Below are 27,289 nucleotides of genomic sequence, written 5' to 3' on the forward strand. Positions count from 1 at the left end.
TTTATCGCGTCCTCAGCAGTAACTATTTTGCAAGTTCAATATACACAGGTCATAAATTTAGACCCGGGTACGTCGTTAAGCTACGTCCAAAAGAGCGGTATGGGCATTGTTAATGTCATCTCGCTTAGTGTGGTAGGGCACAGCACAGCGGATGTCATTCCAGCTCTAGAGCAGAGCCCAATTGGGAAGTACCTCTACCTTACAGAGAACCGCAGCCAAATAACACTATACCCACTCATAATGTTGTATTCCTCCCGGTGAGTAAGGTTGCCAGATCTCAACGAGGGTGCGAAGTGTTAGGATCAGCAACGCATATTATGTAACTCCTCTGGAGTTTCAGGCGTACATAGGCTACAGAGACTTCATCAGGCGGGTATGCTTATTTGCCACTGACGTAGTATATAGAAAAAAACCAGATATATAATTTATCAGTATAATCAATAATTAAGACAGTGTAATCATTAATTAAGACAATATAATCATCAATTCCGGAATTATAGAGGGACAAGATCGAAATATCAGAATTCGGGTATTGGAACTTTAGCTCCGTTTTATATATAAAAAATTACAACGAAAACTGTTATTAATGCAGATATTTGTTGTATTTACTATTCAGGTATTGAATTCTAACATCGGATTTCAAAAGTCCATAATTGTAAGGCCTACACGTGTTAAAATCGCAAAACCACAGAATATCTTGATCAAATTTTACGTTACATGTTATATACTCGTACTATACAGGATGATTCAGGAGACGTGAGCAGGATCAAGCCTGCATATTCGGTAAATTATCAGCAACTGTTTCGTACCAGTATTTGTGAGATTAACGTTAGTTAAATTTTTACTGTTCAAAAAAAGAGTTTTATTTTATTTACGATATCTATGGTCACCCTCTTTGTTTTATCCATAATAAGTGACAAATTGAATGTCATCGGAGTCTGGTTACTTTTATAAAATCGTATCTCACTCAAGTGTGACATTTTATTTTCTTCGTAATCAAAGTGCTGTCATAACGGTTAAAGAGGTTTTATGTTTGTTAATTAATTGTTGTAGGGTGTCCATGATTGTAGATAATCATATTTGTCCTTAAGAAAAAGTTAAATAACAGATAAAAAGCGTGACTGTTTTACTTAAATATGATGGTGAACGATTCATTAACATTTACTGATTGTGTAGTCTTAGTCCAGCTCACGTCTCATGAATCACCCTGTATACATAATTAATAACATGAAACAAGGCTCTCAAATTATTTTGGAAGGTAAGTAATGGATAATGTTATCTATTCCACACTAAAGCACAAATACATTATGTTTACCTAATACTTGCTATTGGAACTGTTGAAGTAAAAGCCACAGCGCTGATAGGTTTAGAGAATCTTTGAAGTTTAAACAATAAATAAACAGCGTGTATTTTTGATACGACCGCATCATGAAAGTGTAGTTAGTGTAGGCTTTAAAAATACACTTACATAGGTTTTATAAAAAATAGACGACTTTTATAGTTGCACATAAAATAATAAGCAAGCAATGTATCACTACTTTGTTTTAACTCAAAACGTCGCATTTAACTACGCAACGTCACAACTGTCACAAGTGATCACATTGTACGCAATACATTGCCACAGAAAAAAAAAATAAAAAAAAAATCTTTCATAATTATTTTATAACATTAAAACCTACTTCTAGTTAAAGTTTGAGGTTACATCAAAAATACATATTGTAGATTAAGTAGCAACATATACAGATTTTCCATTTTGGATAAACATGCGTTCCCGATTCAATATTACGCCTTGAGTTCAAGCTATTATTGCAATGGCTTTTAGTAAAAAGTGGGGACCGGTCTAAAAAGTTTGTGGGGGGGGGGATAATGCCAGGAAATTAGAAGGAAATAAAAGGTTATGGCGCGTGTCGCTAAACTTACGACAGAAGACATGACCGTCGCGCGGAGAAAACATACCTTTTTAAAAATACTCGTCTGATCCCTCGGCCATCTATAAAATATATTTATCAAAATTTAAAAAAAAAAGTGAAATGAGAACCTAGTTCAATATTATATTTTATTTGAAACTCTAGGTCCATGGGGTCCCAGCGCGCACAAGTTTTTTGGAGAAATCGCGAAACGTCTGGTTGACGTAACTGGTGACCGAAGAGCTGGCGGCTTCCTCGCACAACGTATCAGTATTGCGATACAACGAGGAAATGCCGCCAGCATCCTTGGTACAATGCCTCAAGGGCCTATTTTAGATATAAGCTAGTTATAGTAATCATCTGTATATATCCATTATGTATATTGTTATTGTCAATAAATAGAATTAAAAAAAATTATAAGTTCAATATTAAGAATAGGTATGTGTCGTTGTTGACTTCGCCGGAAAATATGAGATCCACATGGGTGCCAGGTTCTAGTACGCTTGGAATGTAATTAAAGTTTGGGATTTGATGTCACATTATTTTATTATGTTTTTTTTCTATCATCTACTCAATTTCTACGCAAGATGTATAAATGAGTTTGACTTTCACAATACATCTGTATTGTATACATATACGTGTGTATACATACATATGATCACGCCTATTTCCCAGAGTAGTAGGCAGATGAACATATAATTATTAGTGTATGTTTAAAAATATTTGATTTGATTCATTTAATAGCCGTTTGAAATACTTTTACACAATTTCCAATCGTGGCTGAATGTCGGTAGATCTGTTCCTTCGATGCCTAACCTGTCAAAAATGATAATATGGCAGACGAATATTCGAAATGTCACCGTATTTAAGAATTATTTCGCTAAAAATTTACCCCCTTATTCATAAACGTCTACTAAAGTTGACAAGCCACTAATAATCGTTTGTCCCTTTCCGACATATTGGTATGATGGAAAGGGACAAACGATTATTAGCGGCTTGTTAACTTTAGCAGACGTTTATGAATAAGGGGGTTAGGATTTCCTCACAAGTGTGATGAAAAGCGTTGTGTGCCACGGGCGTTTGCACGGACGGCAGAAGAATTGCGAACTTCATAAATACTTGTTTACCAGCTTTACCGTCCAATACACAATGTACAGTCAAGTGCAAAAATATGTATCGAATAAATCGTCTCATAAATATGGTACTACGCTCTTATTACACTCGAACAAGATGCTATGGGACATATTTTTGAGTAAGATGTGTACACCTATATTTTTACACTTGACTGCACTATTTTAAAACCAACAAAAAGTCAAGAGATTATTTCTTACTTTTAATTGTCAGTAACGCAATAATCATATATCTTAGGTATTTTGCTTCTGGTTCAAAATTGTTCTTTTTTACAGCTCACAGTATATTATGAAATTGACTGTGCTAGCCTAAATACTCGTACCCATGTTCGGCGCCTACCAATGACGCCTTTCGGAAACGGGACACCCGCTTGAGCGTTCATAATGCAAATTATAATATGTCAATGAAGACGCGGGACGTTTGAAGGACTACTGGAGCATGCAGGACTAATTTTAGGCGAGATGTGGTATTTTTGACCATAACCAAAGAGAATTTGAAATAGAGGTGGATTGTCAAAGAAAACTTTGTAACCTTATAAAATAGTTTTTGATAACGTTGTTTTAGATTTTCTTATGGAATAGTGTGAGGATATTATAATGTGAACAATTACGAAATAAAAAGTATACAGCGTCTGATTATGCGACACAAAGTGAAAAATTACCTATAAGTATCATATTGTTTTAATTCAATAGGTCAAATTTTGCAATCGCACTGAAGGCTTTTGTCCAGAGAAATGTGACACTTTGTAGCCAATAAATTTCTACTTTAAAGCAAGATTTGATTTGTTAATTTATTGTAAGGTCATTTTATCCTATTTTAATCTGTTGTACAACTACTTAATAAATTAAACACAAGAGATAGGTGTTTATTTAATTTAACGGAAAGCGTCTAAGAAATCAGATAAACCGTCTCCGCTTGGTTAATGTTTCTCTATTGAGACACAATTGAAAGCTTTTCTAAAAATACTCTAGTGACAATACCCACTTGTTTTTACAAATCACAATATTCGGGATCTATTAAGTTACATGTCTGTGGCTATTAACCTCTTCTATTAATACGTCCTTTTGGGAGAGGGAGGTGGTCTCTTTAGACATGTTACGTATGACAATTTTCCACCTCGATAACTAGGATACTTGAGTGACCACTCGTGTAAAATTAACTACCTATTTCGTATGGAAGTCAACAATTCATTACCTTCGATATTCATAAAAAAATTTTAGGTGACTGCCGGAAAAAGGTTGTGTTTCAAGCGTAGGGGAAATACGGACAAAATGACATGTATGGACAAAACGGCTAGGCTTGCTATATATGATACCTAGTATCACGGTTCATGAGATACAGCCTGGTGACAGACGGACGGCCGGACAGCGGAGTCTATTAAGGCGGAGTTTATTAAATAGGTAATAGGGTCCGGTTTTACCCTTTGGGTACGGAACCCTAAAAACACGGTGTACGAGTATAGCCTTTGCAGACATAATCAAGAATAGTAAAAAATATTTTCTAATTTATAACGTCACACCCCTATAATTACTTTATGACATATTCGATTTTGATAAAGATTACATTCTCGCTTAATCTAACCTAACCTTTGATAACATCACAAACACTCAAAATACATATCCCATCTTCACAATTAAGGAAAATTGTAAAAGGAAAATATTTCAAAAAAAATATTAACAATCATCTCTCCTGATATTTTCGCGCTTAAAATTGGGTGACCTCAAAAAGATCGAAACGGATTGTAGTGTTTCCTTGGCACGGAAATAACACTGGTATTGAAATAAATGTCAATTCTCGGGAAAGAATTGAGCTGACACTTATTATTCAACTGAATATCAATGAGGTCGGGAAAATACATATTTTTTCTGCCTTAGGCTACGTCTACGGCTTACGGTCCCCAGCAAAGTCGGCCGAATTTCACCTTCCCATACAAACGGAGTTTCATTCTCATTTTAAAACTAAGTGTTGGATTGTAATAAAACTTTGCACATATAATGACAGGAGGTATATCTAGTCCTGTAATTAGTTCATATAGCTTATAAAACAAACGAAATAGAGCAAAAACAAGTTTTGTATGAAAAACTTGCTGTAATTTTTAAGTATGGTATCTGAAGCTTCATAAACTGATAACAGGCATAGATATACCCTATACTATTGTAAGTACAAAGTTTCAGAGCAATCTAGCTAGTCGATATGAAATGAGAGCGTAACTACGTTTGTATGCAGAAACGAGCTTGCTGGAGACTCTAAAGTCTGTTAATTTCAAGGGTGCATTCCTGAGCTTAAATTAAGTAACTTTCTCAAATAAACTGATATTCTAATTAACTAAATTTTGGAGATAATCAATGATTTACTTTTATCCAATAAGGCTCATACGAGCGTGTTAACATACATTAAGATATGTTTATTGTTTACATATTGATTAGTACGAGTTTATACATTTGCTACTAAACGCAAGTACTATCTCGGACGATCGATATTCGAAATGTCATTGATATGTCATAGTTTTTAATTCTTTGGTGGATTTAAATATAATGTCCGTATAATAACAACGTTATTAGGGTAAAGGCACCTATTACCGTGGTAGTTAAGGAACTTTTCAAAAGAGATCCAAAAATTAAGGGTATCAATGCTGTCTAACAGCCAGGAATTTTTTTTTTCATCAGAGCATTGAATGAACTTTCCGTTTCACACGTTTTTGGATGCATTTTGGGTTATTATATGTATTAAAATATTTTTTGAAGCCAAAATGACCAAATCTTCTATTACCGTGGCAAGGGACAGGCTGTGATTCTATTATCGCGAATTGAGATTTCATTACCGAGGGTACAATTGGCATGATTTTTCTGCACTCGTTAACAGAAACCAAACTCAAAATTCGAAACCTAATACCGAGGGTTAAAACAATAATAACGACGTGGGTTCTGTATGTTATTTTTGTGTCATTAAGTTTAATAATGACACAAAAATAAAAAATAAAACTATAGGAGTATGTTTAAAAATAAGAGATATATTCGAAGAGATTATAATTACACTTTGGCACAATCAAATACTATTAAATAGTTAACTTACCAAGTACCCACGAGTACCTGTATAACAAGTTATAAGTTGAATGTTTTACATGTAAAACAACAAAAATTATTGGTAGTAAAGTTTTACTAAGGACGTATATGACAAATAGGCCTGCCTGTTATTAGATAAAGTAATTTTTAAATGCTATAAAGATTGATAAGAGTTTGTCTTACTGACATAATTAGCTGCACAAAAAAAACAAGTAAGTAACATTTTCTCATAAGGCACGGCGTAAATTATAGTCAAAATTTTATAAGCTGGACGTTTACCACCTGAGTGAAAGTTTACCACAGTGAAATGGTAAACGTCCACATTATAAAATTTCGACTATATATAAAAACATGAAAATTTTTAATTCTAATATTTTTGATAAGGTAATTAAGTTAAATAAAGTCTCTCACATATTATGTGTTATAATTTACCCGTTTATAACTAACAAATCACAGTACTTTTCTTATTGCTGATTTTTATAGCTAAAAAAAATCATGTCTGAGATTTTGGACTACTGTATAAATAAAATTATATAAAAAAAAACTAATCAGAATTGTCCGGCAGTTGGGTACCCTTCCTTGTCTGTCAGAGTAATAACTGAATCAGAAAACAGAAGAATTTAAATCTGATAATGATAACTGAAGTCTAAATTTTATCAACGAAATCTGTACTTGCGGTACCCTAAATGCGATATTTCAATACAATACCAAATAGTCACTCGGTAATAGATAACTCTTTAAGAGCCTATTACCGACCCATTCGATATTTCTCTGGGTCGGTAATAGATTTCTATACATTCTATTACCGAGGGTAATCTGATCATACCATCGGTAATAGGCTTAATTTGGAGTTTAATTAAACCTAATTCCGACCCATAAAAATAATAAAACACAGATGTTTTTTCAAATCAAATCAAACACGTATATTACAAGCTTCTTGTAAAGACAAAATCACATAACTGGCAAGTAAATTTTAGGTTTTAACTCAAAATAAAAAAAAGTTGACAGATTAAGGGTTCCCATAGAAACAAGGAAATCGGTGCTGAAGTTTTTGTTAAAAATTAAGGGTTAGTTGAATACTTTCCATACCACGGAAATAGCTCTTTAATAGCGTGAATAGATCAAGATTGGAATAAATAAAAGAAATTATAAAATTGATAATTTGTACCAAAACTAAAGAGTAAATAACAAAACTACCACTTTTTCTATTAACGTGGCATACCACGGAATTACTTACTACAGAAGTAATTGGCGCCTATCACCGCTGTATTTTATTTTCAATTTTAAACGGTTTCCCGGTCAAAAACTAAGTTAAAAGTAATTCAAAATCGTGTAGAAAACAATACACAACCTCTTAAAAGGCATTGCACTAGTTTATTTGCCATAACTATTACGTAAAACACTAAGTAAGATTGGAGTGCACTTACCTGTGGAGTCACGCGTCTGTATGGAACAACCGGTTCTTGCGCCGCCGTCGCACAAACTGACGAATCGCGAGTTTTTTGTTAGACTCACACAAATGCACACTAATGGGCACGATAGACCAATGAATGAGCTTGTTTTGTGTATGCTTTATTTCTTAGAGAATAGATCTGTTTGCTTGCAAAATGCGTATTTGTAAACACCGCGGTGTTAGACGTCGATTTTGATACCCGCGTTAATAGCCGCCGTTACCCTAATTACTTTTTACGAAAGAAAGGAAGAATATGCCATTCAGTTTTCTTAAATTTAATATACTTAGACATACCCCAAACTTAACGGAGCTTAAAAAAACACTGTATAAGGGTCAAATTTAATGCTAACATATTTTCTAATTGTTCTTTGTTTTTTTATTTTTAAAAGAAAGACAAATTTATTTATAAAAGTATAAATATAAATAAATAATAGCGGGTATAACAGCAAAGCCTATTACGAGTAGGTACCTAATTCACAGAAAAAAAAGAACACGTGTTTTCACATATCTAAATCCCACACAAAACGGGACTAAACACAAACGCGTACATCACGTTTCGCTATCGAATAAATTTGCAGTACGGGTACAGTTCTGCAAAAGTTGAGTTCCGTTTTTTTCATAGATAGGTAGTTTAAAAAGCTTTGTGAGCATGGAATTTAATAACATGAAGCACAGAGGAAAGACAAATTTACCTTTAACATTTGATATTTGCTGTTCACCAGAACAGAACAGAATAGTATAGGTAGATACTTTATGAAATACGGGGCAATATTTTGTATTGTAGCTATTTATTAAAAATCATGTTTTATTAACAATAACAATATACATAATGGATATATACAGATGATTACTATAACTAGCTTATATCTAAAATAGGCCCTTGAGGCATTGTACCAAGGATGCTGGCGGCATTTCCTCGTTGTATCGCAATACTGATACGATGTGCAAGGAAGCCGCCAGATCTTCGGTCACCGGTTACGTCAACCAGACGTTTCGCAATTTCTCCAAAAAACTATTATTAACTGTTCATTAGTTAGATTATTACTAAAGTGTTTTTTTTTTCTAGGATCCGAGGAAGGAAAACACAGCAGGAGGAGACGAAGGAAGAGACTTCAAAGGAACAGCCAGGTTAGTCTTATTAAAGTTACTCAAAGTCGGAGTAATAAAGCAGAACAGGAAGATAGGTTGAACTTAAGTATTGAATTTCGTTTTGATTACAGAATTAAGGACGTTATTTGATATAATCATCTTGACTAAAAGCAATATCCTCTTGCTGCGCAGAGACCTATAAAAAGTCTCCCATTCCATTGTATTTCCAATCTTCATTCTGACTAATATGAGACTCCGGTATCTGGTTTAACGCTCTTTTCGGAGCGTTTTCGGCCCGATTCGAAGAATGATTAAGACATGTTTAAGATCTTGGAAAGATCTTTAAAAGATCGGTAACTAAACTACATGTCAAAATTGATGTTTATGAAATAATTCCGCTGCGATCCCAATAAGTTCTATCTACGATATTTCTAACGTCAAAGTGACATTGGTGGCCCGAATCGAGCTGTTTCTGTCAATTATACGACATAGAAACGATATCTAAATGAGAACTTATCTAAACCAGAACTTATCGTTATCGTATTTCATTCTTCGAATCGGGCCGTTTCTCTATCCTTAGGATATGATAATCTGTAGTAAAAGTATCTTCTAAATTAGGCACAAATCCAAGACTTACGTTAGATTTTGTGTTAGCGTTGCGTTATTATGCGTTAGAATTAAACTTATGTATTTTAAAATGAAAGTTTTAAGCTTACCTTCATCTAAATGTGTTTATAAATGTAGGCATGCTTTCTTTTCCTCACTGATTCAAAAACAAAAATACAAAAAACGACAGCTGAATTCCAGTGAAGTCTAAAAGCTATAAGCTTGTACAATTTTCAAATTTAAATTATATATTTGTTTATTTCGTTACATTTTTATTTCCAACTCATTGTTATCCAATATCGTCACTATAGAAATTACTTTCATATTAGCGTTTGTTTCAGTTTATGATTTTCAAACAAAAACATTTAAAAAGTGGCTTGTATGGAACACATAAAACTATTATTAACATCACGTCACTACAACTATAGTATTTTTCAAACTGAATGTGTAAGGTGACAGGTTTTATATCCATAATTATAATTTATATTGTAACCTAATAAAATTGTAACGCCATATCTCGCAAAATTTTATTGAGATGAAATCTGTCAGCGTACCCATCAAGTTTGGAAAATAAAATATTATATAAACATTTCATTTAATAAGTACTTATAAGTTTACTGTTAAAGTGTTAATAGGTTAACAGAAATTTCTAAAACCAACCTTGCTTCTTTGAGATGATTTCGCTCACACCAATTTTATTTAATAAACTTAAGTTTAACGTAAGTTGGTACACAAGAAAAACATTTTCACCATGTTAGCCGAATTCCCTAAACTTACTCCGACATCTAAGAGGATTTAACAACCAAATCTGATTGCTGGTAAACACGCTGTTCTATCTCTTTGATGAATTACCGTAAGGGCACAAAGGTAGCGATGTAAACAAACGACTGTTATTGTTCAATCATCCTGTTATGTAAATTGCATATAAAGGACCTGGAAAACATCGATTTTGGTACAATGTAACCTTGGTGAAGAATGTTATGATAATTTAATTTTTAACACGTTTACGTACACTCCGTCGAGAGACGTAAATGGAAAGCCTCGTGAGCTCGTAACATGGCACCACGTCTGTAGGCGATGATTTTTTTCTTTGATAAATCTAAGATATTGTCAAAACGAAAATAATATTTAGTTTCAAATATTTGCTCTGTTCAATTATATATTAGTTTTTAGTTATAGTATTTATTTGTAAAATTATAAATGATGTACAAATATTAGTTAATTGTTTTACAAGTTTTACAAATTTAATGGTATAAAATGTAATGTCCCATAGTTTTTATGTCGTTCCCAATATTATACTTGGACGGGTGTCATTCTGAATCCCTAACAACGTTTGTCCTAAAGTCACTTGCCCTAACTGGATTATCCTAATGGGTACATGCCCTAACGATCAATTGTCATAACGATTATTTTTCATAATATAACGAAGTGCTGTATCACGGGCCTCTTCAATGTTAGAAGATGTATCTATTAGAAACTAAGCTTTTAATATGTGGCACGTCCACGGACGGGAAAATATCGAGACATCGCTACTTTTTTATAGGACTTACAAGTTCCCCATAACGCAATTTTGAGAACGGTACTGTGTCCATGAACGTGTTAACCCTCTTGTTGGCAACCGTATCTTACTATGTAATTTTTTGCCCGCTTTTTGTATTTTATCGTAGTTTTTTTTTGCTCTATTAGGCACAAGTGAGGCTTGAATTCTCGATTATTTGTCTAAAAAAGTGTTAAAGTTCTCTAGCAATAAAAAAGGAACCAATCCTTAAAGGTTCCTTTCGGACACTTCGGATTACATGTCTACACCAGAATCACTGCTGTTGTATTATTTGTGTTTGTGTGCTGCTGTTATTACAAGTTATTACAGCAATTGAAGAAACGTTTGTACAAACATGTTTTTTTGACATTGATATTTTTATACGGCCATGCGCTAACACGATGCGAGGTTTTCCACGTGTCATTTACGTCACGCTCCGTGTCAATTTTCCAAAGTGACATACGTCCGGGCTCTGCATAACATCCTTATGTGTTTTTGGAAATTTGTTCGATTGCATACTTTATTGCTCAACAATAAGGTATGCATTTGAATGAATTATCAAATACATATTCGGTTTTTTATGCTAAGCAGCATTAGTGACACGGGAAAACTGCGTTAACCGTGGGGTGTAAGAGCAATTTACCAGAGAGTCGCTTATATAACAAGTCTCACTAACCCTCCACCAAAACCGCTTCCATACAATTGAAATAACGCTGTTTTTAAAACGACAAGTTAGAATAACATGAAATTTGGCATGAACATTAAAGTAACATGCCAAACCAAACTAATAAGTTAGCAGCAAATTTGATAACCCAGCCTGTGCAAGTGTTAAGTAAACGTCATAATGTCATAGAAGTTTGACGTTTAAAATAACACTTGCACTGTCTGGGATGTTAAAATAGCTGCTAGTTTCTTGGTCTGGCATTATATCTATGTCCGGTATCAGTTTTCGTTGCTAAAAATTGTACGAATAAAATATAGCTTGTAGAACTTTATGTAAAACGATTACTCGCTCTATTAGTTTTTATATTACAATTCCTATCACCAAAAATAGTACCAGACATAGATATACATTAGAGTCAAACCTAGACAAGTCTGCAACGATTCTGGTAGCTCACGCTGTGCAAGTGTTATTTTAAACGTCAAACTTCCATGAAATTATGATGTAAAAATAACACTTGCACTGCGTGTGCTATCAAAATCGTTGCAGACTTATCTTGATCTAACTCTACTTGAATGTACGGTCACGACTGAAATTATCGTTACTGCCGAAGTGCCAATAATATGTAAACACTACCTTATATACGGGCAATAAGGTCGTGTATACATACTTTTGACAATTTGTTCGTATCGATATTTTCAGACGTGACTGTACCATACCAAGTTTCATGTTATTTTATCAAGACGTTTTAAAATGAGATCGTAAAATAGATTGTATGGCGGCTACCCAGGTTCGTGAGACTTAATACTTATGACAATGCTAGGAAGCCAATTCTTAGACTGATAATGTTTTATGGCTTGTCTCAAAATTTAAAAGAGAACAAATATCGGTTTCCTAGCGTTGTTAAAAGTACAAATGTGACGTAAGCGATACGCTGTCTAAATGCTCCATGGTTTTCATGTCTGCCTGCCAAGCGACGGCTCGCGGATTGATTTATAAATTGTCATAGCACGGGTTATAAAAATATGAAGTCGAAAAAACATGGTTGTGACACAATATAGAATAAGCAAAAACATGGTTGTGACACAATATAGAATAAGCAAAAAACGGGTTTACTGATCGTCAAATTTCCTGTGCTTTGACAATTTATTTCAATCCGTTTTTGCTACGCGGTTGTATAGAAAAACGTCAACATTGCAAAAAGCGAAATCACATTTTTTAACTTAAATAAAGATTTCAGAGTTTTTACAGAATTATATGGAGTTTTCGTGGAATAGAAGAATGGTCTACTAAAATAGATACCGAATAGGTGAATAAAGGTTTTTATATTCATTTACGAAATAAAAGCTTAGGTATAATACAAAAACATAGATTAGGATACGGATAAACCGCCAACTAGGTATCAGGTGCCTTGGGGTAATTTCGAACGCGGAGTAAAATTGAAGATGACAAATAGATTTAAATTTAGATATTTATTCTCATAATGTATAATTACACTATAAATGATGCTTAACTAATCTACTTATGATCGTCATTAATATTTAAAAAAAAAAAACTAGGGAATGCTCTCGGTACCGAGTTTGTATGACGAGAACCGGGAATTCTCGGTACCGGTACTGAATTTGTATAGAAAACCAGTGCCGGAATTACTCCCTAAAATTAACACACAATTCAAAAAATGACTTAAAAATAATCATGTCGTATGTCAACTATTTTATCATTCATGTCACAGATCATATAATACTAGATTCATGTCAAAACTAAGTAAAAACTATATTTTTTAACAAGCAGATACGTCTGCTAGCTATACTCCAAATTTTATATTAAAGGAAAAGAACCTAACCTGCCGGAAACGTAAGTTTTTCCATTTTTTTTTTTCTTTAATATAAAATTTAGGTAAAAACTACGTTAAAAATAAAAATCAATAAATGAGAACAATATCTACTATACTAGAAGCTCATACTTAAGCAATACTTACGTTACTACCAGTGGAGTGACACTCCTCTTTTCGGGCATTCTCGGCTCCGTTCGGTTCAGCATTGCTCCGAGCAATTATTAGGGTTGGTACAACTTGACGTCACTATGCGTGCACGACCACCGATAAGATAATTACTTGAATTTTGACAACTCTAAACAGCCGAAAGGGATAGTGCCATTCATTAGAAAGGGACAGCATGATTCGTTCCTGAATCGCTGTCAAACTTCGGTTTTGTAGGAAGGGTCATTACTGTACGGTAGTACTATTATTCGTTCTGTGCTACTATTACGCTTACCAAGGTATCATGCTTACGTTTGCTACTGTAGAAAGTGCTTGTAAGTAGGGTCATTGCGCTATTTTTCGTCTGCCTCTGGTTTTTGTCTACTTCAAGTGTACTGTCAAGTGGACGAAAACTAGAATTATTTCGTTTTTTTAGCATTACAAAGAAGGTAAGCATTTTTTCGTGGCTTTTTATTTTAACACACTTTTGAAAAATAAGTCACGAAATATGTAACAATTATAAATCATATACGATCATTTACATTCTTTTACTCTCATAAGTAATAGTTACTGATTTTTAAAATGCTTTTTGCAATAAAAAGACATGTATTCAAGATTGTTTACCCCTTTTTTAATGCAAAAAAAAAACGAACTTTTTTATTTTTATTTATTTATTAACACAAAAATTTATACATACATTCTCAAAATAATTCCTCAAAACTATAAAGCATGGATGGAAACTAGCACAATGACCCTATAGTAGATATTTGTCATTTATAAAATTACCCCGCTTTCGAAATTATCCCAATACACCTTAACTAGTAATAAAATTGTACGAAAGGCCTTAGGCATGTTTAAGCTCTAATTATTTTTAATTAACACAAAGAAATCTGTTTGAATTGTGTTCATTTAATTTCATTAATTCCGACATTGAAGTGACTTTTATAACAGTTAACGGCCCGATTCGAACTTTAAAATACGTCATATATTAGGTCCAGATACGATATGGATCGGATATGTCAGTGTAAAAAGTGACGTTTCATCAAACAATAACGTCACTTTTGACACACTGAATATAATAGAGACAGTGAGTACAAAAGTGCAAGCCTTTGAAGAGCAGAGGCGAGTGAAACTCGACGCGAAGCGTGACGAGTTAAAGACCCGACCACCTGCGGTTATAAGCTACAATTTTGTCGGAGGGGTGCTGACCTGCGGTGAGCCTATTTACTGCGAAAATAGGCTATTCAGCCAACTGAGAGCTCATGATCGTCGCGCTCACTAGCCAGTACAAAATCAGTCGCCGAGGCCAAAAACCAGCTTGGACGGGATGATGATGAGAATAGAGAGCGTTTACACGCGGCAAAATAAAAGAAATAAACGTATCTAGATATCGTATCTAGACCTAATACTTGACGTATCTTAAAGTTCGAATTTGGCCTTAATGTAAGATGTATAGACTTTCTCTGAGAATTGAATATGTATACTTATACATATATTTCTATAAATATACATGTATAATATTACATAGGTTATACTGAATAACTTTTACATTGTGCACAACCAGGGGCCTATTTCTCGAAAGATATTAGTCTAATATTATTAGTGTATTGTCATAGCAACCCATACCATTTCACAGGGGCCCATCTCTCGAACGGTATTAGACTAATATTATTACTCCACGAACTGTCAAATCGTAAGGGTTACCATGGCAACACACTAATAATATTAGACTAATGCCGTTCGGGAAATGGGCCCCAGTGCGTGCACTAATAATATTAGTCTAATATCGGTCGAGAAATGAGCCCCAGAAATCGTTAATAGTTTTTACTGTTACAATTATAGTTTTACAAGGGGGTAAAGTTGTTTAAATTACCTCACAGAGTTTTGTCAGATATAACAAAACAAACCTGTAAACAGAATGGAACAGTACCTTACTGACATAGTATCCGGGAACACAATACACTTTTGAATAAGTTTCCCTATGTAATAAACCGTGTTTTTATAAGGTTTAAGGAAACTGAATGACCTAGTTAATTTAAAAAAAAATTGATGTTTTTTTTAAATTTTTATAAAATCGAATTATATGTTGCATTTAGCGTTGTTGTAACACGGGCATTACATTTAATTCAACCAAACAATTGAAAACTGTGACATATCAATGTCATTTCGAACATTGATCACTCACACATCACTCGTACTAAACACTAATCAATATGTAAACAGGCCCTAAGACAAGTGTATACGCTTGTGAGGTCCTTATAAGATAAAAATAAATTATTGATTATCTCCGAAATGGACTTAATTAGAATACCGCTGTCTTTGAGAAAGTTACTTAATTTAAGCTCAGAAATGCACCCTTGAAATTAACGGAAAAAAATACGGTGTATAAGCTTGTTATGCGTGGTGGGACAGAACAAAGCATTTATACGTGCTTACCGACGCACACGTTATGCACACAATCTACCAACATAAAAGGCGTAATTCAATACAAATTACTATCACATACAACCTTTCATATAAAGGTGTCACAAAACTTGGGTCCATTCATTTTCGTTTGAAGCACAGGAAATCGACGGTCTTTTGTTTGCGCAAAACTCATTTCCGACCGTCGGCGGTTCGTTTACGTTATCGCACAATGTCAAGTTAATACTGACGTTAGCACGTGCATTCGGTCATGGATATTACTGTTCTTTATTACGTCGTGAAAATTTCAGTTCGATTCGAATTTCGTTCATTGACTTTTTAACAAAACATACAGCATGGTTTAGTTTGAATCACAGACTTATCCATATTAGTCATTACATAATAAAGCTTCACGCGGCTACAACCAGTCCATAGCTGGCCATAATAACTTCTTACGATCCATCCAAGTTAAACGTTAAATCTATAGTCAGGGAGCATGGGGTAATTTTACTATGAAATAATAAAAGAAGGTAGGTTAGTTAGAGGCCTGTGCAAGTGTTAAGTAAACGATATAATTTCATAGAAGTTTGGCATTTAAAATGACACACTGTCAGGGCCGTCAAAATCGCAGCCAACTTATCTTGGTCTGACTCTAGTAGCTTTTCAGCATCCATAGTAGTTAATAAAATAACGCGCCAGAAATATCTAACACCCTGGAATACTTTCCCGAATAGAAATAGCGTGTGCCCGCTCCGTGCAACCGCTGCAGCTAGCGGACGCCCATAGAGAGTTAAATTTCGATGCTGAACTACCTGTGTTTTGTAGCCGCAGAAGGCGAAAGCTCCAACCCCACGGAGCCGGCTGCGCCACGTGTGGTTGCTGAAAAACCGTTCCTGCTTTGTGATGGTCGGTGAGTACACTATTATAGAACATTTCACATACATGTATTTCTGGTATTTTTATAAGGGTAATTTTTACGTGGGTATGTATTTTAATTACGTAATGTAGTTGTACACTACGTGTTTTTCAAAAGGATTTAGGATCTTTGGTGAAAAATAGTATCTCAAGATTTTTATTTCCATTTCCTTAGGTATCCTTTTTCATATAATTTGTATAGCGGAAAGAAAGTGGAGGATCCGCCCGATATCGCCTCACTCATACAAACTTGGTCCTCATTTTCCTCTCTGGATGTTAGTATTATTGAAAACTTTATGCCACAATTTGTTGTATATTGATATACACAATGCCCCTAAATTTGTTATTTTTTTTCGAATTTTTAATTATTATAAGAGTTAAGACCATTTAAAAATTTGTACGAAAACTGTTTTTAGCTCCTAATTTTTGCTATCAAAAAATGTTAAAAAGTCAAAAGTCAAGCTATTGTTAATACACATCCAATTATGTGAAAATATTATTCATAATGTCAATATCCAGTGAGAAAAATGGGGACTACGTTTGTATAGAAAAGCGGCCGTCCCCTTTCCTCTTAAGTTCGTATCAAAACACTAAAATATGATCAAAATCGTAACAAGTTGTTGAAACTGAATCGGGATCGGGCTTTTGAGGTTTCTTGTTCTTAATCATCTTACTTTGAAAATATCTAAAAACATTAAATGGCTTATCAGAGAATTCATAATGGTCGTAACTTTAAGACATCATTTTAAAGGCGATTAACTGCCTTTGTGCGTGCTTCCGAGTTAAATAAACTTTTATAGGAGTCGTGGGCACGGATTACAAAACGCTGTTTGGATGCGCCACGCTGTTTGTAATAGAGGTGGATTGTCAAAGAAAACTTTGTAGTCACAGCAAATTTACTGCCATCTATCGACACATGATTAGAACTTTTAGAACGCCATTTGACTTTGATCCTTATTCTTTCGATAAACAAAATTCTATATTTCTCGATACTTATTAAATATGTCAGTGTCGATATTCAGGTTGTTGTTTAAAGAAACGTCACTTTTGCTAGTGACATCGTATCTTTAGAAAATTATGGAGTGTAAATTAAAAGGAGTGAAATCTCTTATGGTAGAACTGTTGCAAAAGTGTCCAGCGGTCAGCTATAAATAATAGTTCCAAATCTCTGCAGACTAGCGCTAGAGTAGCTAAGAACCTAGGCGTTATTGACGGAGTGAAGTGCGCTGTCTATGTTTTTTTTTTTCAAGTATTCTAGGTATCGTAGCGCCACCTATTTAAGGTTTTTTGATGACACTTTTTGGTACATGGAGATTCCATTCCTTACCACCATCTTCCATATAACAATTGTTTAACGTATCTTATCTTATAATTGTTTAAAGTTCTAATCGGCCGCTATTGTTTAAAAATGCAAGAGCAATAGAGAGGCAGATAATAAAATTTTTAAATTCAATTTTTTAAATTCATTTTTTGGTATAGGTAGGCTCTCTGGTTTATTATGCGATGAATCTTATTGTCCAAAGTTGACCTTTGACAATTCAGTTGATTCTCTCTCTCTCTCTCTCTCTCTCTCTCTCTCTCTCTCTATCTCTCTATCTCTCTCTCTCTCTCTCTCTCTCTCTCTCTCTCTCTCTCTCTCTGTCTCTCTTTCGATTATAATACATTTGTCCCTATAGGTATATTTAAAATTTATATTTGTGTAATTATATTATAATTATTATAGTAGTTTCGACTTGCGTATACTCTCATGTCCACTCTCTACAATCCTGCACCAGACGGTTTCTGTTTAGCCCAATGGTTGACTGGTAGAAAATGCCTTAAGGCGTTAAGTCAGCCATTTGTACTCGTTAATTTTGCAATAAAGCTTCAATAAATAAATTATAGGAGAAAAAAGTATCCCATGACTTTTATTTCCATTTCGTTACTATTATTCGTAGAATGCGTACGAGGGTAACAGAATAGAAGGATCGTCAAAAATGTACGGACACTTTTTGTCTTCTCTATGAGCATCGAAAGACCTCCTGATTCTGAGTATAATAGTTATTTGTTTTATTTACAAGGGGGCAAAGTTGTTGTTTAACCGGTCGTGCTAATATTGATACCCGAGCAAGCGAAAAGTTCCAAATTTAACCACGAGCGTGGTTATTCGAGAAGTGGAATCTTGAACGTTGCGAGGGTTTCAAGGTACGAGGTTAAATAAACTTTGCCTTCGTGTGGAACACAAAAATTTTCACCACACCAACGCGAGGAAACTGCTAACTATGAAATACCAAAAAAATCAAATTAAATCAACTCCAAGTGAACGTTATAAAAAAAATATCCTTCAAAATCAACATTTAAAAGTTAATTCCACTAGCTAACAAAAGGAAACAACTCAAAATTTGCATCTCATTACTTTGCCCCACATGTGGATAAAATGCAACTTTCTCATTAGTTTTTGAACAATCAAGAGGGCCTTTTTTCCATCAGAGAAAGGTCATTATGCTTCATATGCAGAACCATTCCATCAGCCTCATCATCCTTCCCATGGAAAGATCCTTGTGCATATGAAGTATAAGGAAAGCCACAAATAGCCCCTGGTATGTTTACAGACTGAGGCTGGAAGCGTGGCTGGACAAGTCCGCCTACCACCACGGCGAGCCCATCGTCGTCAGCTTCTCCATCACCAACCACTCTAACAAGACCGTTCGACGCATCAAGGTAACATATTTTTGATGCGGGAGGAATCCGGATCTTGGATTCATTGAAAAAACTAGAGTTACAAGAATCCGACATATGTGCAAAAGAACGTACTTAGTTACAAAAACTATCTAAAATAATAAAACTTCAGCCATTTATACGAGTATTTAGTATAGCAAGATGGAGAACTCACTCACATGAACAGTAACAGGCCAAAAGCCAGCGTCATTTCAAATTACGAATTCTTATATTCATTTTATCTGTGTGTGTGTGTGTGTGTTTGGGTGATTTCATTCGGTCTGTTCACCTTTCTCCAAACTAGACTACCTAAATTGTTTTCATCACAGATTTTGAATTGTATTGCAATCATTACTGAAAGCAAGTAAAGTTAAGAGGGCGTCTGATAGTCCCTCTATCATTCTTGGTGCTGTAATGGCCATAGAGTGATTTTTTTTAATTATCGGATTGAATAACTTGGAAGAAAAAGGTTAAAAAATAAGTCTGTACGTTTAAGTCATTCATAAGAATCACTGCGATTTAAGAAATCTTCAAAACCCCAACACCAATTGGCAATTAGCTCCGCGTTTCAAAATTCTAACGTCCTTCCCTCAGGCAATGGTCGTCCAACATGTGGACGTTTGCATGTTCTCGAACGGCAAGTTCAAGAACGTGGTGGCCTTCGAAAAGGACAACACCCCCGTGCTGCCCGGGCAGAGTCTCGACGGCTCCTACACTATGATACCTAGCAGGGGTAAGAGCCGTGTTCTTTGTGTAGGCGGTGGTGGTTCAGCACGTAGAGGTCTGCATGTTCTCCGACAGCAAGTTTAAGAACGACGTGGCAATGGTCGAGGATGACACCACTCTCGTGCCGCCGGGACAGCGGCTGGATGAAACCTATACCATGATACCCAGCAGGGGTAAGATTAGAAATAAGATGGAGTAGTTTCGTACATTTATTGACAATAACAATATACATAATGGATATATACAGATGATTACTATAACTAGCTTATATCTAAAATAGGCCCTTGAGGCATTGTACCAAGGATGCTGGCGGCATTTCCTCGTTGTATCGCAATACTGATACGTTGTGCGAGGAAGCCGCCAGCTCTTCGGTCACCAGTTACGTCAACCAGACGTTTCGCGATTTCTCCAAAAAACTTGTGCGCGCTGGGACCCCATGGACCTAGAGTTTCAACGCCAAAAGGTACAAAATGGTACTCACTACCGAGGCTCTTATATTTATTACGTTTCAAAATTTCGGCGCTTTCCGCCGCTGCGCCCGCTTTTACATTAGTCCGTTGGAGGTGGGACGGTGCCAGTGTGTCTACGCAGGTAGCATCCCAAACTAACATCCGTCCCAAGCTCCAAGGAACCAAGGACACCCCATCAGGCCTCTTGCCATCATCCCTGATAATGCCAGTTGGCTCAAGAAGAGCAGGCACATTGATGGTGGCAAGAGATCGACGAATTATGTCATTAAGCGACGCATGTCTTGAAAAACGACCTGCACTTTTTTGACAAGATAATCCGTGGTGTCCCAGTCGGTCCACGTCCGTGCCACAAGAGCATATATGTGGCGTACATACCGAAACCCCGAGTCGCAAACCAGTCGCCAGTCTTAGGGAGGTCGGATCCAAGAAAGTACCAGTATTAGGTGAAGGATGGGCATGTAGCCAGTAGCCGGCTTCCCGGGCTCCGACCGCCAAAAGTCTCGCGTGATCTGGACCTGTACAGTTATTTAGAAGAGTATTGTAAGTTAAATCACAGTAAATATTATCCCAGCTCCTTTGTGATTTTGGGTTGTCTGGAAATTGTTTGCCCGGGCAAGCAATTTTAAAAGCATTTTTAGCATCCTCAAAGCCCGTAATCTCATAGTTTGTGGGCAAAGCCCTTAAGATATTTCCTATGAGACCAGACGTGCTATTAATGGATGCCAAAAAGGCTGGGGAAGCCACACTGGCAATTTTGCGAATTCCTAAACCTCCGAACCGAATAGGGAGGGACGCTTGAGACCAGGAAGGCTCACTCAGCTGAATGTTTAGAATCGTCTCTAAACTAATTTTGATCAAATCGTCTATAGGCGACAATAAATTTTGATGTTTCCAAAAAGGACAGCAGCGGAGCACATATGTAAATTTAGGGACAAAAAGACAGAATTTCAGAATCACAAGAGCATAATGAGGGCTAATTTCGAGTAAACTATTCGTGTGACTTTTGAATTTAGATATAGAGTTAGAAACATAATCAGGAAAAGATTCTTCAAATATAGGAGAACCCAGGAGGCAAAGAGAATCCTTGTCTACCAATTTTATATTAGGAGCCAGATCGTCAAATTTGGGTTTTAAGTCGGTCAAAGTACAAGAAGATTTGTGAATAAAGAGTTCGCATTTGCTGAAATTCAAATCTAAACCAAGTGGAGTATAGTTTTCTGTACCAAGTTCTGTTCTGCTCTCGTAACATTTTTCAACGTTAAATGGACTTATACTATAAATGGTCTACTTAATAATCCTCTTTACTATTATCTTTCGGTACAAAAATCCTTGAAATCACAAAAAAAGAAACAAGATTAGTTTTTTTAAAGTAACTCCATTAGCACCGAATAACACATATCAACCCTGCTCATATATGTTTAACATCAAGATTGCCAATGATAACGAGTAAAAGTATTCGTAGTTAGTATAACTCCAGTCATTGTTCACAGGTGTTACAAAGAACTGGATAGCCCTTGAAGATTCCTATTCCAAAACGGGGGCTTGTCTGGCTTCCACGGTCCTCTGCAGTTCGAATTCGCCCGAGGACCGCAACGTGTTTGCCATTTACGTATCCTACTATGTGAAGATAAAACTGAACGTCAGCGGTATAGGTGGAGACCTGTCAGTTAAGCTGCCCTTCTCGCTGTCACATGCTAACATTAATGAAGCTCCTACTGACAGTGTAATGGAAGAAGCTACGCACCGCATGATCCTCGAAGGCAAAGAGAACAGTGACGACGAAGATGAAGATGAGGAAGATAAAGAAGACGAAGAAGCTACCGCCGACGAAAATCAACAATCTGACTTAGAGGAAGACTCAAAAACTTTAAACGGGCCTCGTTGCGTCTCCGCCGACGTTTGCGTCAACATCATCGAGAACAAATTATGTGAGAGGCCTCGCTTCGAAGGGCCAACTCAGGTCCGTAAATGCAAGCACGACGAAGATGACATGAACCTCATCGTCCGCTACCCAGGCCCGGATACGTGATCCGACGAGGAGCCGGATGCAACCAACGGGGCAAGCAAGACTGATGATGCAACGAAAGCTACACCGCGCATGATCGACGTCCATGCGAACGTCGAAGAGAAATGCAGCTTCTTTGGAAAGCTGAGGCAGTCGGTTTGCTGCTTGAACCGTCGTCACTCCTGAACTGGACTGTTAAAATCTTTGCCTTCGACAATTAACATAGTGATGTTGAACTGTTTTAATGAACATTGGTATTATTAGGAGAAACCCAAGCTTCAAATTACCCGCAGTCCAAAGACATAGAAATGTCAATCGTTTTCATGTTTATCTAGTCGGAAATTTTAAAAGTTATCACTGTATAATTGTTTAACTGTAGATTAAGGATCGAAGTCAGAAGACTTGGTGGTGCCGAATTAAGCCTGAATGGAGTACGCTTACTAAATTATAGTAGATTAGACTAATAGCGTCATTAAGACCTCGATATTATGAAAAATATTGAAAATGCTGACATTTTGCTAATCCAGGAATCTTACGAGTGTTATTTTTTTTACTTGTTTTTCTCTCAGGTTAAACGTCATATTCAAATAACAGTGATCACAATGAAATTTAAATAGATTAAGGTAAATTTTTGAAGATTTAGGTTATTGATCTGCAGCCAAAGTAAATGTTGTATTAGGTTAAATATCACTTAGCTACTCCTTGCTCTCTATATGTACATGTTAACACGGGAGCTCCAAACCGACCAGTCGGGTGCGTCGTCCTAGAGGACGTAAAGGAGGTGCAAAACAGAAAAAGAAACTGCATGAAAATATAATTTTTCGCCAAAAACCCTTTATGTAATTAAACAAATAGTACAATATATTATAACGCAGATCCTAACGAATTTGGTAGTGTGTTCCTTAGGAATATTTTGGACCCTATTTTAAACCTTTACACTTCTGGGGTTGTTAGTTATGAATGATATACATTTTTCGAAACGTTTTGGACCAAGGTCATGTTTGGGAATTCTATAAATCTCTGTTGCTAGTAACTGTACATACCTATTCCTAAGAAGTCTTCTAACTTTAAGACGTGGTTATAACTGAACCTATAATTTTGGTTATCTTTGATAATTAAAGTAATTTCAGTACTACGATTTCACTAATATTAACAAAGTAAAATATTTAAAGAAAAACGGTTACACTCACGTAAATTATACATCGCTATTGGCGGCTAACTCCGGCTGCGGACTGCCCTGCGCCCCCCGTCCCCCGCTCTATCAGCGCGCGCGCAGTGCACGGAGTTGTCGGAGTGCAGCCGTCGCGAGCAACCAAGCCTGAGGAAGGACCCCCGATGGGTTCGAAATATGCCGCCAATAGCGACGAATAATTTACGTGAACCGTTTTTCTTTAAATATTTTAAAATGTGTCCCACAAAAGTTTAATTTCGAATATTAACAATTAGTCAATGTTCTTTATTTGACATGAACAACGGCATGTCTGTAATTGAAGATGGGCTAAAATTTCCAAAGCATGCCAAGCTAATCATCCTATTTCTAACTGACTTCAACCCATCAATAAGTATTTTCTATAACATAAGCATTCGATTGTGTGATCATGCTCGTTATACAATTAGAATGATGTAGATGTCCTCACAGCTACAGAACCCAAACAGTAATTGTTATAAATAAATAAAAAAACTGTTTGGCGCCTAAAAAATAAAGAACTTGTTTTATTTGTAGAATGCGAGCAATACATGAGAAGTATGAAAAGTAATCGTATATTTCCCTTCTAATTTGGGATCGATAAATGATTTGACACAAACGCCTCTCATTGGCGAGCCTGAGTCTGTCGATATAACAAAATCTTCATTAACAAGATGATGATAAAGTCAATGTCAATACGGGTATATCTAATTTTAATACAGATGTATTTATTTTTGTATAATATCAAACTATCCATCCACACTTGCCACTATAACTAACCTGTATGGAAGATCTCAATCTAGGCTAAGTAACCATTAAGCATACTGAAGTAGAACCAAATATTTAGTGGATTAGTTATTCTTGATGTTTTTGGAATTTTTAAAATAATAAAAACAAAATCTTTGAGAATGCCTCCGAAATTTAAGGATTATTTAAAAAACTGACTTAAAAGTTGTTGGAAACTTATGGATTGTCGTATTATTCTTTGATTGATATATTCAACCCACTGACAAATTTTGTACGATATTGCGATGGAGTACAAATGTGTGCAGAGAATTTCGTAGCCTGTATACCTGCATAACTAACGCCCTAGTTTCATGCTGATATCCAGTGAAGAAGAAACATTTTCAAGAAGAACAATACAAATTTTATATGAGGAACAGAATAAAGAATTAACGAAAATGGTCTCGAAAAATAAGAAGGGGTTTAAAAACAGTACCTTGTCAGTGAGATAAAATTACTTGTTATTCCCTCGTGGAGCGCCCGCCCGTTGGATTTTCTATAAAATGATCTTCTTGTCTTCTTTCCCGTAAATAAACTGTCACTGTCCAGTTACGACAAAAAAGGATACAGGAGGCAAAAAGGATAAAAGATATTTTAACTTTACCATGATAGTACTTGTCCAATTAATTAATTAATTTACAATAATAATCTGTATAGATAACTAGTCTTCTCGTAGCTTTTATGTTTCTAGAGACCCGTATATCTGTATGGGAAAAGGAATTCAGGTACGCAAGGTTAACATGTACCTAATTGTTCACCTACCGTTTTACATTATAATAGTAAATTGACATATTAGGGAAATAGCACTGAAAATAATAAACCATTTCCTGCAGGTAGTTGAGTAGGATTTCAATTTAATTAATTGTGCATGAATACGGATTAAGGGCGGGTTGTACCTAGCGCAATCATCGAACTGACCAATGTTAAGGCGGCGTCAGCTGTTATCACGTAGAGAACTGTCAAACATTTCATACCAGCTATTATTATCGATGACTTTGACAAACTGTTATGTACTACCGACCCTTAACAGTACATATAAAAAAAAAATACTATTATAGTTCGTTTTTTAGCGTAAGTTAATTAGCGTTTTTGAAGTCTCATTTTATTTAAAAACACTTATGAAAAATAAGTCACGGCAAATATGTAAGAATTATAAATCATACATCTTCCATAAGTAATAGTTACTGATTTTTAAAAAGCTTTTTTCAATAAAAAGACATGTCAAGATTATTTACCTTTTTTCTAATGCTAATAAATCGAACTATAAAGTGTTCTCGCCTCTTTAAAGAAAAATTATTTATCTAAATTAAATATGAAAAGATGATGCTATGGGGTGGTCATTTTTGCCGTATAAATAATATCTTTGTATGCCCTTTATAGGATTAACACACATATTATATTTATATGAGAAATTATTTAAGTACATAAGCCTAATATTATTAGAATAACCGAACCAACATACATACACTTAGAGCTATTACTATTACGCACTGTCGACTGGTCGCCCGGGTGACACGGCGCTCGCTGCGGTGTGGCGACACACAAGCGACTGCTGGTCGCCGGTGACCACTAAGAACAGGAGTTCAAATAGAACCGTTCACACTGCGAGCAACTGTCGAGACGACAAGTTTGTATCCGTATCTCCCTAGGACATAGTTGTGAAGAACACAATTATGTTTTAGTGATGCTTGCGCTCGGGTTGGTCGCCCTAGTTGTGCCCGGCGACTTAGTCTCTCGGCGACCAATACAAAGGCGGGCGACCGGCGGAGACCAAGTACGTAAACACTTAAACTATATAAAGTTACAGTCACCGTCGGCCGAGTTGCCTGCAACTAATCCAAAGTGCATATAATAGCTCTTAAAAGTGATAATTACAAACAAAATTGCAAAAAAATCCTTACAAAGTTTTACTATAAGTCGTACCGTAGTCGTATTATATTTCGGACGATGGAACAATTTAAATAATACCTTAATTGGTTTTGCTACAAATACAACCTTAATTACACCTGTTCACAAGGGAATGTGTTCATTAATCTAAAACTTAATTGACGGGAAAACTGTTTTACATTTCAACACCATAATTTAGTTCACTCATTTCATTTGGCCTGATTTAACAATTTAACTATCTACAGTGCTTATAATATAAATGATAAATTTCTTTGTGCCTAGCTAGGCTTACAAACTCTCCTTTAAACCTCAATATATTTATAAAAATTTGCTCTAAACAAAAAGGGCATCATAGTAAAATGCCGAGAACGAGAAGCTATTTTTTAACCCTTCTATTAAAACTGATATGCCGATATTTGGCATGATAACGTTTGATAAACCTTAGCCTTAGCTTTAAATTCAATCGTATATAATACAAATTTCTGCAGGTTATAAGGCCGCTTGCGTCCATTCCGCGGCCTTAAAGTAACTGCTATAGGGTCAAGACGTAAACAGTGGCTCATCTTGAACAGTGGCTCAGCTCGAATGATATCCTCCCAGACGTATCCGTCGACATCCTGACAAGATATTTTTGACGTGATAACGTCTTATAAATTGATGAACACCGGTAGCATGCACGAAAAAGTGTCACGACAGATATCCATGGTAACGTTGTGGACAGATCTCCGTGGTATTAGACAAAATAATGATAATTCAGTCATAATAATTTAATTCAAGTCATAAATAAAAAGTA

General features: G+C 35.5%; 2 protein-coding genes across 2 annotated transcripts in view; one reads left to right on the forward strand and one right to left on the reverse strand.

Annotated features, from left to right (window-relative positions):
• Positions 1-25,715, forward strand: part of LOC133524490 (phosrestin-2-like) — a 129,573-nt gene extending 103,858 nt beyond the window's left edge. Inside the window, exons 7-11 of the mRNA XM_061860553.1 lie at positions 8,620-8,681; positions 16,653-16,737; positions 19,334-19,442; positions 20,034-20,172; positions 22,126-25,715. Of these exons, the coding sequence (XP_061716537.1) occupies positions 8,620-8,681; positions 16,653-16,737; positions 19,334-19,442; positions 20,034-20,172; positions 22,126-22,664 (934 nt within the window). The 3' untranslated portion in view covers positions 22,665-25,715. The remainder of the gene's footprint in view (positions 1-8,619; positions 8,682-16,652; positions 16,738-19,333; positions 19,443-20,033; positions 20,173-22,125) is intronic.
• The window catches only part of LOC133524514 (estradiol 17-beta-dehydrogenase 8), a 229,910-nt gene that overhangs the window by 48,929 nt on the left and 153,692 nt on the right, over positions 1-27,289 (reverse strand). The gene's annotated exons all lie outside the window — the stretch shown is intronic.

Source organism: Cydia pomonella, chromosome 1, assembly GCF_033807575.1.
Source record: "Cydia pomonella isolate Wapato2018A chromosome 1, ilCydPomo1, whole genome shotgun sequence".
Lineage (NCBI taxonomy): Eukaryota > Metazoa > Arthropoda > Insecta > Lepidoptera > Tortricidae > Cydia > Cydia pomonella.